The sequence below is a fragment of the Hypanus sabinus genome, chromosome 17 (assembly GCF_030144855.1).
Source record: "Hypanus sabinus isolate sHypSab1 chromosome 17, sHypSab1.hap1, whole genome shotgun sequence".
Taxonomy (NCBI): Eukaryota; Metazoa; Chordata; class Chondrichthyes; order Myliobatiformes; family Dasyatidae; genus Hypanus; species Hypanus sabinus.
In genome coordinates, this window is record NC_082722.1 from 54,957,988 (window position 1) to 54,971,201 (window position 13,214).

The window sequence follows — 13,214 nt, forward strand, 5'->3', positions numbered from 1 at the left end:
AGGGCAGGTTTGGACCAGATGAAGGACGTCCTGAGTTGGGGTACCACAGGGGCAAACTGGGGTTTGTCAAGCATCCTATCAGCATACTGTTTGCACTATTTTGACATGTTGAACTTTGAGTCTATTTGCAACTGTCCATTCCTTTCTGGCAGCTGTAGAAAAGCCCGGGAGGAGTGAAGTGGGATCATTGATCAAATCTCTGCCAGGAGGCGTGTTGGTGTTCCAATATTGGCACAATTCAGTGTGTTTGTCATGGGAGTTGAGGTTTTTCAAGTTGAAGAAAAGTTTTTGGGATCTGGGTCAGAAAGTTGGAGGATCATTTTCGATGAGTTTATGAACTGGAATGTTGTTGGTCGTATTGTGGATACACTTGTAGAATTTTACCAAAGCTCCTATTCTACAGATCTCCGGAGGTAATATTCTGCGTTATTTAGAGTCACTGGACAGCTGGAGATTTTAGGCCTCCTCATAGAAGTATAGAGTTGTGTAGTGATAATGTTTGTGTAGGCACTTCTCTCCCAGGTGAGTGTACAATATTTGGTGACTGAGAAACATAGTGCCAGACTAGATGTTCATAGGACTGACCAGTCAGCACCTCATTTTGTTCCTGCTATCTTCCTGATCATGGCTAATCTGAATTTTAATTTCTTTGCAACATTTTGAAGGTGGATCTTATGTGAGAGAGAGCTCGATCTAGTGTGACTGCTAAGTACTTTGAGTGTGGATCATTGGGTAGTTGTCTGTCATTTAGTTTTATATTAAGTTTAAGTTTGGTTAGTCAGTTGTCCAGATGAAATATGGAAGTTACTGTTTTGTTGACATTCATATTTAGGAGTATATCCAATAACAAACAGAAACCAAACTTCACTCAAAAGGTACTGTTCCCCAAACACAATTCCCCAAAGTGGCTTCACTTAAAGCAACTTCACAATTCCACCATAGGTGATAGGTGGAAGAGGTAAAGGGATGAAGAAGAGAAAATCTGATAGAAGACAGTGGACCATGAAAGAAAGGGAAGGAGGAGGGGCACCAGAGGAAGGTGATGGGCAGGTGAGAAGAAGAGAGGGGTAAAAAGGGAAGCAGAATGGAGAATAGAAAATGCCAGAAGGGGAAGAGGGGAGATATTACCGGAAGTTACAGAAATCGATGTTCATGTCATTATGATTAAAGCCACCCAGATAGAATATGAGGTGTTGTTTCTCCAACCTGGGTGTGACCTCATTGTGGCAGTAGACGATGCCTTGGACCGATATGTTGGAACATAGTAGAAAGTCAAATTGAAATGAGTAGTTACCCAGGAAATCCTGCCTTTTGTGGCAAACACCCATTTTTACACAAATCCTACTGAACGTATTTTATTCTCCTCAATTGTCCATCAGCTCCCCCCAAGTTCTGCCACTTACACATTAAGGGCAATGACCATGGCTACCTAACTTATCAGCCTGCATAACCTTGAGATGCAAGAGGAAATTGGAACATCTGGAAAAACCCTGAAACGTCACAAGGAAAATATGCAAACTCCACATAAACAGAAATGGAAGTCAGGATGGAACGCAGACTATGGGAACTACATGGCAGCAGCTCTACTAGCTATACCACTTGTGCCACCTGTGTTAAATGAGAAGGAATATATCAGTAAACTGGACTGTTTGGTATACCCTGTTTCTGCAAGTAGGCCTTGTTATTCAGCCCCTATCTAACTATCCTTTTATCTCAATTACATTCCATTTTATCATTAAAAAGGAATCTTGGAGAATGGCAGGAAGGAGTTTCATCAATATGTGAAAAAGCAGACAGGTTAACAGATTGGCAGGTCAGGCTTGAATCTACCACTGTCTGAAAGGGTGAGAGATGAAGAAACTTGTAAGAGTCTGAGGGGATTGACAGGTTGTATGTTTCCCCTTGTACTAGAATCTAGAATTTAATACTTTCACCTCAAAGTGCCATAATTCATTAAATATCTATTCTTCAAGAAAGCCACGGAAGCAGAATTTTTGACTATTTTAAAGCAAATCTAGATGGATACATGCAAAGCAAGGGGGCAAAAGGTTAATGGGCAGACAGGAAAGCACTGTTGAGGTACAATCAAATCAGTCACAATTTTATTAAATGGTTGATTAGACAAAGTAACCTGATCTGAATCCACATATTTGTATAAAGAAAATATGGACAAGAGCTGGTGAGGATAAGAAAAGGCAAAAATCAGACATAGCTGAAATTACACAATTATAAATGTGAATAGAGATGAAAGCAGGATGAAAGAGGCAACAATGTTCAACCAAAGCACATAGCTAGAAGTGCAGGATGAATAATTCAGATAAATATGGTTCTGGTGGCATGTACGAAGAGAGGCAGGTACTACACAAAAATGATCAAAGAACTTGCGGAAGTAAAGCTGCAATATGAAAACTGAACCTGTTACAGAGGAGTTTCCTGTTTGATTTAATCACTGCAAAATAATTGCTTGTACATTGGATTATATCTACTGATCCAATTTATTTCAATATAAATAATATTTAAATAGCAAAAACTTCATTTTATTCTATAATGTAATACTACTTACCCTTATTAAAATTAGGGATTTATGAAAAACAGCATTTCAACTTTGACAGCAACAGTAATAGGTTCCAAAGCCAAAAAGTTAATGATATTATCTCTTAATTGCAGCAATATAGGTCTCAACATGACAGTGCAATGCCCCATTCTGCAAACCTTCCAACTTCATCGCTTTAGAGATGGACTCCAAGCAGAGAGTAGGAAATGTTTCACTGGAGGCGACACAGACAGCACAGTAGGGAAAATTGCCTATTATCTGCTTTTAGGAGCTAGCTTGTGCTAACTCAACAGCAACATCAATGGGAACCTGGGAGCAATTCATCCACTCACACAGCAAAGTAAATGTATTCTGTTAAAGCTAGAGAATACAAGGAAGTAAATAGGAAAATTTAATATCCTAAAAAAATTGTTTCTCTCACTAGGGTGATTCAATGGCATAGCAGTTGATTGCTTCACAGTTACATGGTTATTGGCTTCAGTTCTTGTAGAATATGATGAAAATGTGCCCTGACTTGTTAAGACAGTGACAAAATTGCCACTTTATTAACAGACCAGAATTTGAAGGTCTCAGAACCTTATGTAAGTGATAAAAATTTAATGTAACAAAAATGTTTTCTCTTCATCTCCTTTGTGGCTAATACACTAAGAACATCTACACTGCTTCAAAAATCACTTCAATGGATTCCAACCAACCTCATATTTTGACTGCTGTTGTTGATAAACAGCTTCTCGAAGTTGGGTTTGTAAGCTTTGAATCATCTGTTCTTTTGCTGCCATCTGGGATTTGACCTCTTCATATTCCATCATAACATCATCTGAGTTTGTGCTGCAATGTGAAACATAATATTACAATACTGTTCTTGCATATAGTAATAATTTAAAAATAATGGCCAAGGATTTTTCCAGCAGGTCTGGGATTTCTGTATAGAGAAGGACCAAACTTACTGCATCAATAATTTCTACTTTTCAATAACGTCCGTCACAAGATGCTCAAGGAGTCTATTCCTGGAGATTTGAATTACCCATGCTGGATAATTCACTTTTAGACCCTCAGATCCATCAAGTCCATTATTTAATTGGTTGTTGAGAAGACAGGTAAAGAAGTCCCTTTTTAAATAAATTATTTGTGCTGTGTTTGTTTTAGACTACCATCCTCAGTCACAGCCTGTAATATATTTTTTAGAAAATACTTTAAGTCAGCTTTCCATAAAAATCTGTGGCAAGTTTGTTCTTCTTATATAAATCATTTCAGAAAATAAATAGCTTTCACAGCTTAATTTGTGGAAAATGCTACTCTAGGCCATTACAACATCAGACCCACACCCATCCTTCTAACCATTACCTCTTGCCACACCGAATAATGAAAAATTATTTCCATTTTGCAGTAGTCCAATTAATGTAACTGCCACTGTATATTAAATACATTTTATGGCATCTAACAGCTAATCATTGAAATGGAGGCATCTGCATTGTTATAAGTACATGATTGAACTATTATGAAATGTACTACCCACAATAGGTCAAACAAGCTATGGAACTATATACAAGGCTGCGCTGTTTTATAAACCTATATAAAAATTACAGTCACTGCAGATCAATAAGGCAACTGAGTGCAATACTCTGAGATCTTCGAATATGAAACAAAATACTTCAATCATGTAGAACCACAAGAGTGCCTATAAGTAATAAAACTACCACAAAGCGGAAGGAAAACCAATGGTTTGGAAACTATGAAGTAAAATGAAACCCAGTTTCCTCTTGACGTGGCATCTATCAGATAGAGAACTCAAAGCATGTCATACATTTTCTGCCTACAAACAGCTTTGATATTCTTTCAACGTTTGTTGTATTATACTCAGTCACACACTGATCTCCTCTTTTTATCAGGATTAGAATGTGCCGTAGACTAACCTTATAAATGATGTGCCATTTATTCTTGTAATTTATTCAATACTACAGTAATATTTGAATAATATTGTCAGTATATTGTTTGATTAAGCATTCTTTGTTTGTTTACATAATTCATTATGGAGTAGATGTAGGAAGTAAGGAACCACATATGTCATTACGCCACCACATCATATGTGAGCACCTCACTAAAACTAAAGTAAGCAAGTTTCCCAGCTTTTTCGATTAGTTTCTGGAGTTACAAAACAAAACAGTGTCAATGAGGAAGTTTAAAAATGAACCTGAGATGACTACCTACCAGTTGAAGCCCAGGACGCTTTTTTCGGAAGGGAAGAGAATCACTCAAATTTTTAAAAAAGGCAGAAAATGGAAGAAATTAACAAGCAACAAATACAGTACATAAGCAATGAGTACCGGGTGATAATAATGATACATTTAAAAAAAAGTTAAAATGGCCGGCTACATGGAGTGAAATAGCTGGTGAAAAATGAATGCCAGTGTTGCTGAGTGCAATGGGTGGAAACGCATACAGTTTGCCTAGAAGTTTAACTCCTCCAACCAAACCAGCCAAAATGAGTTTTCATGACATTATAAATATAATGCAGGAATATAATGCATGGTGATCTTCTCAAGATGGCGACGCAACGCAGTTTGCAGCAGCCTCTCTGGAGTTGATATCAGTTATTTGTCAAGCGGGGTGCCATGCACAATCCCAATCTGATGAAAAATGGATGTGGAAGCACAGAGGAACATCTGGTAATCTCCAGGAAGGCCTTCTTCATTGCTGTTGCTGTTCTGAGGTCTGAGTCTCTGCTGGGAAAAATAGGCCCCCAGTCCATGGGGTTGCATTGCCGGTGGCCAGTGGCGGGGGCATCATAGTGCGCTCGGCAGAGGATGGTGCTCAGAGAGGCTGTGTCGGAGGGGATGATCGAAGGCTTGGAGGTTCGACGGACTCGGAGTCCGCTGCAGTTGGGGTGCTTTCACTGTGTGCTACGTCTGTGAGGCTGAGTCTGGCCGGCGGCACCGTGGAAATCCATAGCAGGGGTATTCCCTTCTGCCACCTGCGTTGATGATGAGTCTATCGGGACCCTGAGGACTTTTGGAAACTGTGTGGTGGTTTTTTTCGAACTTATAGTCTTTTAACATCTTTGGACTATTTTTACAGTGCCCATTGTCTGTCTTTTTTCTCAATTATGGTATTGTTTGCACTGTTGTAACTATGTGGTTTTGGGTAGGTCTTGTAGCTTTAGTTTTTGATTTGTTGGGTGGTAGAGTTGGTCTCCTGAATTAGTGTGTCTGGGTAGTCTTGTTTCGTCTGGTGGGTTTGAAGCGTCTTTCCGGGAAACGCGCTAAGATGGTAGTGCGATATTAGTATGCAGCAGCCTCACCGGACTCTGGATTTGGGGATTGCCAAATGTTATGTGGATTTTCTGGTGTAGTCTGTTTTGTCGCGAGCTTTTGTGATATCATTCTGGAGGAACGTTGTTTCATTTTTTTACTGCATTGCAGTTGTGGTTTCTAACTGACAATAAAGCGAAATTCAATTCAATTCGAATATTTAAAACCAAAACCATTGTTGATTGCAGAACACTTTAGGTTTCATAAGCAGAATCAAAAAGAAGGGGAGTCAAGTTCAGCTTACGTGGCTGAATTGAAGTAATTGCCTGAGCATTGTCAGTTCAGTAATGGGCTTAATGACGCACTGAGAAATTGTTTAGTTTGTGGAGTCTTGCAAGAAAGCATTTAAAAAATAGTTCCTACCTGAAGAACAACTCACATTTAAAAGAGCAGTTGAAATTGTTGTATCAATGGAGACAGCAGTCAGTGACACAACTGAGTAGCAGTCAGGAATGAAAGAGAGTGTGAACAAAATTGCAGTATCCAAATAGAAACAGGCCCGGCCAAACAAATTGCATTAACATTGTGGCAGGGGCTCACATACACCAGAACAGTGCAGGTTTAAAGGTGAAACTTGCAGTAAATGCAACAAAGTAGGACACATACAAAGAATATGCTGGGCAAACAAAAATAAATGGACTGCACAAGGAGGAGATAAAAAATAAAAAGTCAAGTTGCAGCTTTAAAAAGAGAACCAATCTGCATGCTGTTGATGAAAAATCTGATGATTATGAGATTATTACTTCTTTCTTTTTGTAGTTGCACAGTTTGTTGTGTTTTGCTCACTGGTTGAATGCCTAAGTTGGTGTGGTCTTTTGTTGATTCCATTATGGTTATTACTCCATTAAATTCCAGTTCCCCCATTTTTATCAGCACTGGAATGATGGGGATTGCCTGATGTGGGGATTGAGAGCTGTCATACCATGGTGCCGTGCAAGCTAAAATCTTAAGTGTTGGAGGAACTACATACTGGTCATTTAGGCGTGGTCAACATGAGAGTATTAGTTCAAAGCTTTGTGTGGTGGCCTGTGATAGATAGCCAGACCAAGCAGCTTGCCATGCACTGTTCAGGATGCTAATACTTCCAGAAGATGCCAAGAGCAGTACCTCTCCATCTCTTTTAGTGGAATGCTATGGCCTGGCAGAGCATTCATATGAAATTTCCCAGAACATTCATGGGCACTAATTTCTTGGTAGCAGTGGATGCAGCTACAAAGTGGCCAGAAGTACAGCTACTACAGCTGTCGATGTGTTGAGAAGCCTCTTCTCAAGGACTGGTGTTCCAGAACACTCAGTGACAATGGACCATAGTTTATTGCAGAACAGTTTCAGTCATTCCTGAAAATGAATGCTTTGCGAGCAATGTCAGCAGAATACACTAAAATGAATCAGAAGCTCACCGATTTCCTCTTTGCGTAACACAATGCAGCATACTCCACAATCAACAACTCACCAGCTATGCTGTTCCTGGGTCATCCCTTGTGCATATGCTTGCATCTATTCAAGCCCAATCTCAGAAGGAGTACACAGGACAAACAGCTGAGACAAATTGAGATTTCCTCAAACAAGGAGGTTTAATGATTTACTCCTGAACAAGCAGATCAGGCTGAGGGACTACAGAGATTATCAAAAGTGGGTACTTTTAAACATTAAGGACAGAAATGGATCACTCTCCTACAGAATGAAGATTGTGTCTTATGTCATCTAGAGACAACACATTGAACAGTTGAGGAGAGCAGGGAAGGAAGGTGTCCAGAGCTATCAGAACAACTTTTTGTATTTGAACATGAGATTGTTTCACAGCCTCAAATATCACCTGCACAGTTGAGTGACACCCCTTCCCCCCTCCCCACCTCCCCACCACCAGTCAAGAAAGACATTATCCCAAAAGAGTAAGAAATTCTCTACAGCGATTAAATCTTTAGACCTGAATGGGACTGTGCTGTGGATGTCTGTGTAGTATCATGTTATATAGTATACGGTATATATACAAGATGAGTAATGAGCAGTATGTTACATGTTTGAGTTGAGGTGCATTCTATATTGAGTTGGGGTTTATAGCTAAGCGGGGAGGAGTGTAGTGTATTCAATATTTCAGAAATGTTTGAGTAACATTGGAAATATATTGTTTGATTAAGCATTCTTTGTTTACATAATTTATTATAGGTCATATATAAGAAGTACATGAATGGCATACATCATTATGCCACCACGTAATATGCGAGCGCCTCACTAAAAAGAAAAACAAGTATTTTGGCTCCTGTGCCTTTCTTTTGATTAGTTTCTAAAGTTATAAAACATAACAAATGTTTTTTTTTTCTTATTACTGAAGTGTTCACAAATTTCCACAGCTGTCAAAAATGGCAAGAACTACTGTGTGGATTTCTTGAAAGCATTGCTCCATGGCGATGATCGAAGTACAGCCAAATTGAGAAATCATATCCTGAGCCATTTTTTTCAAGATTAAATTAAAAATTAAGGAATTTTACATCCTCTACCCTGTGCCTTCTAAACCGTAGGCTCTTTTCATAAATGAGTTCACCATTTACAGGAAAGCCAAAGCAAGAAAAGTAAAATCCACCAAAGTGCTCCTAAAACATAGGGAACCATTATCTTTGCATAAGTTGACACTAGATCAGAAGAGGCATAAAGAAGACTTGTCCCATTGCTGATGAAAATCCAGGTCAGGGATAATGCTGGTATTATCACAAAACAATAAAAAAGCTCAAGATTGGATCAAGAAAATGATTCAAGAAAAATGAATTGTTGCCAAATAAGCACAAACTCTAAGTAACACATGGGTAAAGCCCCTCCATCACTGATGTCTATAGTATTCACAAAACATTTATTGGTGCTACAAGTCTGTAACTGATATCAGTTGCAAGTTATATGTCATACATTATTATATCTTCAATTACCTCCATGTATAGCTCATATACAACTCACACTGCAAAATTATTTTCCCCAAGTACAGTTAGATATACTTTCTACAGGACAGGTTTTTTCACCTAAAGACTAAACAGAACATAACTTCTAGCCCTGCATCATTTTTGAAATAGAAACCACGCTGTTGGTTTATATCAGATTTAAGAATAATCCATAATGTTCTAAAGGAATATTTTTATGGAAGGGTTCAAATGACGTGTCTTAGACGGAAAATGTAGGCATGTAATCTACTACATTTACATGGAAGGATAATAAACTTGAACGGCCATGGTAGAACTGTTTGCTAGAAATGGATCATCCACTTTACATATTCAAATTCAAATAATAGATACAAACAATTGTTTCAGCACAGAAAGAAACTGCTTTTTTTTTACAGGGAGCATGTTGTAATCTTTACTTGGCTCTCAACAGAGCTTTGTATTACTTCTTCCTTCATGTATATTGCCAAGTACTTTTTGAAAGCTGCAAAAATTTCTATCATCCTTTCAGGCAACGAATCCCACAGAATATTTGTTCAATGAAAATGTTTTTCCTCATTCTAGCTAAATGCATTGTCTAGTTTTCTTTAAGAATGTGTTTGTATGGACTGTTTTTTTAAAGACAGTTCTATAAAATGCATCTGAAACACCAAAGTGTGTTTAAATGTAATAAGCGACTCACATGCTTACAGATTTGACTCTTCTTTATTGACTCTCTTCCTCCAGAACTTGCAAGCATTAGGCTTACCAAAGATCTGCAATTTTCTTGGTTCAAGAACATCAAATATTCCTGAAGCAAACTGAGGACAAATTTTATAACAATAATAGTAAAGAGTAACTGAAAAGTTTGGGGGTAGAAATTGTGTTGGAACCATATTGATTTCAGATAAGAATCAGATTTATCACTGAATTAAAAGACGTGAAATTTGTTGTTTTGCAGCAGCTGTACAGTGCAATGACATTAAATTAGTATAAACTATAAAATAAATAAATAGTTCAAAAGAGGAAAAATGAGTTAATGTTAATGAATACTGATGACAGAAGGTTAGAAGTTATTTCTGTATCATTGATTATGGGTCTTCAGGTTCTTGTACCTCCTCCTTGATGATAGTAAAAAAGAAGAGGACATGTTCCAGATGGTGAGGGTCCTTAATGAAGGATTTTGCCTCTGTGGAACACTGCCTGCATGTGGGGATCTTCCGATATCCAGGCACTCTTTCTTTTTTTTTCCTTTCTTTCTTTCTTTCTTTCTTTCTTTCTTTTTTATATAGGGATGTTAGGGGGGAGGGGTTAAGGGGGGGCAGGGTATATATTTTTTTCATGTATTTTCTTTTATTTCTGTAATTATTTGAAAACTCAATAAAAAAAATTATTTTTAAAAAAAGTTGTTCTTAATAATGGAGGGGATTGTACCAATGATGCAGCCAGCTGAGTTCACAAATCTCTGCAGCCTCTTGTGATCCTACCAATTGGAACCTCCATACCAGGCTGTGATGCAGCCAATTAAAATGCTCTTCACTATTCATCCATAGAATTGTGCAAAAGTCTTTAGTGACATATCAAATTTCCTTGAACTCTTAATGAGGTAGAGCTGCTGGCACCCCTTCTTTCGGATTACGTCAATATGTTGGGTCCAGGACAGATCCGCCGAGATGTGACACACAGGAACCTAAAGATGTTCACCCTTTCTACTGCTAACCCGTCAATGAGGACTAGTGTGTGTTCTCCTGATTTCCTCTTCCCGAATTCACATCAATTCCTATGACGGTGAATGCAAGGATGTTATTGCAATATCACTCAACCAGTTGATCTATCTCACTCTTGTACACCTCTTCAACAATCTGTGAACTTACAGATGTCAATTGACCCATGTTTAAGCTATACAACTGTAAGCATAGAGAGAGTAGAGCAGTGTGTTCAGCACATATCCTTGAAGTACGCCTGTGTTGAAAGCCAGTGAGAAGATGCTAATAGCGATCTACACAGACTGTAGAATCCCGAAGAGGAAGACGAGGATCCATTTGCAGAGGAAGTAAAGAATTCTAGGTTTAGAAGCTCAGGGATTAATACTGAGGCATGATGGTATTGAATGCCAAGCTGTGATCATAATCAGCAGCCTAATGTATACTTTGCTGTTGTCTTGGTGTTCCAAAGCAGAATGATTTAAGGCACAAGGCAGACACAATGAAAATCCAATTATAAGAGAACCAATGTCCAGCACCGAAAGAATATCCAAAAAGAAAATTTAGAATTACAGCATATTAGATACGTTTCAATCTCCTGCAAACATGACTCAATTAAATAAAATTATTGCCTTTAATTAGCTTTATGGAAGTTGTACAAGTTGCTGCAATTATGCATAGTACATAAGTGCAGACAGTACTCAATATAGTGTTCATCCTTTCATGTTAATAACGATTATAGCATGAACACTTGGCTTCATAGGGCTACAACAATGCCTTTTTGTGTAGAAAATAAATGGGTTGACAAAAGATTGTTTGTTTGTAAATTGGAAGAAGCAGACCATGTTCAAATTTCTTCAAGCCAGATTTGAATTTACTGGCTTACAGGGGGTGTACTATTGCTCCCAGATGCCTTGTATTAGTTTCATTTTTGTAAAATTGATGCTGCATTACAATTTTCACATTAACAATAGAATGTTTAATCCTAAGTATGTGTGATAATATTGCTCAGAATCATATTAGATGTTGGTGGTAAGTTGAGGCTAATTTTCTTAGTAAGGTAAAGTAAATATACCTCGACTATGAATGTCTTCAAATATTGATATCACAGAAATTTTCATGAGGACATTGGTGATATTATTCGTGCATACTAATTCAATGAAAGAAACTGTGTCTTTATACAGCTTATTTGACAAAGTAAAGTGTTTAAATGCATTTTACCAGACTATCATTTGAGGAAAAACTGACATCAGAAGCTAGAGTCCAAAAAAAAAAGCTGAATGATTCAAAATGGACAAATGCTGAAAATCTGCTATTAAATTAGAAAATGATTGAAATTCATCAGGACAGGCAGCATGCATAAAAAAAGTTGACAAGTTAATATGTTGTTGAAAATACTTCACAGTTTATAAGAGTTAATATTTGATATGCAAACTTTTTTTTCTCTGACCAGAGATGCTTCTTGATGCATTGGTCTTAAGAAGCAGAAAGGAGAAATTCAGAGTACCAGAAGTTTCAGTGAGTCTGCATCAGCCAACAAAATTTTGCCAATGCATTGGAACAGCATCCATCACTGGAAAGAAAGGGGCACATATTTCCAAATTAAGGAATCAATTTTTTGCTTAATTTGTTCATTTTTGATGATGTGAGTTTTTGCCAGCAATTAATTCCAAACCTAAATGACATTGAGAAAATGATAGTGACAATCTAACTGACGCTTTCCGGTCCTTCTGGTGAAGACATTTCCACAATATGTTTGGAGCAGTTATTTCCAGATTTAGATCCAGTAAAATTGAACAACATAGTTAGCGTCATGTGTGATTTAAACGTAGTGGTGTCTTCATGCACCTGAAGCCTTTCTCCTTCCTGTTAGTAGAGGGCTGCAATTGAGGATGCTCTTGATACAGCCCAGGAGAGAAACAGTACTGTCTTTTAGAGATTATATATGCAGCCACTGTAATAAATGAAAATAGCTAATCTTTAGGGTGCTGCCTATGATGCCAATCAAGCATTCTCTTTTGTCCTGTGCAGAGTCCAGCTTCAAGTGTTTTTGGAGTTGATCACATCCAAGCAAAGGAGGAGTATTCCATCAAATTCTTGTTGGTAAATAGTTTTTGGGATGTTAGAGGGTGAATCAATTCCTTAATGATACTAATCCTCCAACTTGTTGCTTTGGTTGAGTTCCCAGTTAATAGTGATCTCCAGGATGCTGAAGACATTCAGTGGTATTAGCAACAATAATACCACTAAATGCCGAGAGTATATGTTAAAAGTTCTGCCGTTAGAGAAAAAAAAGTCCTTGGCTGGCAATTCTGAAACATTAAAGTTATTTACCACTCCTCAAACCTAACCAGAATGCTATCGAGTTCTAGGTATGGTCTGCTGGCAATTTGAAATCATTAGCAATGTGCTACATCTAACCTTATGATGAAAGGAAGGCCATTAACAAAACAACTGTTAAGCTTATTGTTAAGAATACTATACTGAGAGCCCCTACAGTGACATCCAGGACTTCTTATTATTGGCTACCAAAAATCACAATCATCTCCTTTCTAATCACTCGAAACATTTCAACTTGATGCATATTGACTTCACTTTCGGCAGGACTCTTTGATGCCATGTTCAGTCAAATATACCTTGATGCTAAGGGCAGTCATGCTCATTTCACCGCTGGAAATCACTCCTGGTCCAATGTTGATGTGAACTCTTGAGCCGGGTAAATCCTCAGAAAACCCAAATTTTTTTG

At 37.9% G+C, this 13,214-nt stretch overlaps 1 protein-coding gene across 1 annotated transcript in view; it reads right to left on the minus strand.

Annotated features, from left to right (window-relative positions):
• Positions 1 to 13,214, minus strand: part of LOC132406637 (early endosome antigen 1) — a 632,764-nt gene that overhangs the window by 462,365 nt on the left and 157,185 nt on the right. The window contains exon 8 of the mRNA XM_059992439.1: positions 3,250 to 3,382. Coding sequence (XP_059848422.1) covers positions 3,250 to 3,382 — 133 coding nt within the window. The remainder of the gene's footprint in view (positions 1 to 3,249; positions 3,383 to 13,214) is intronic.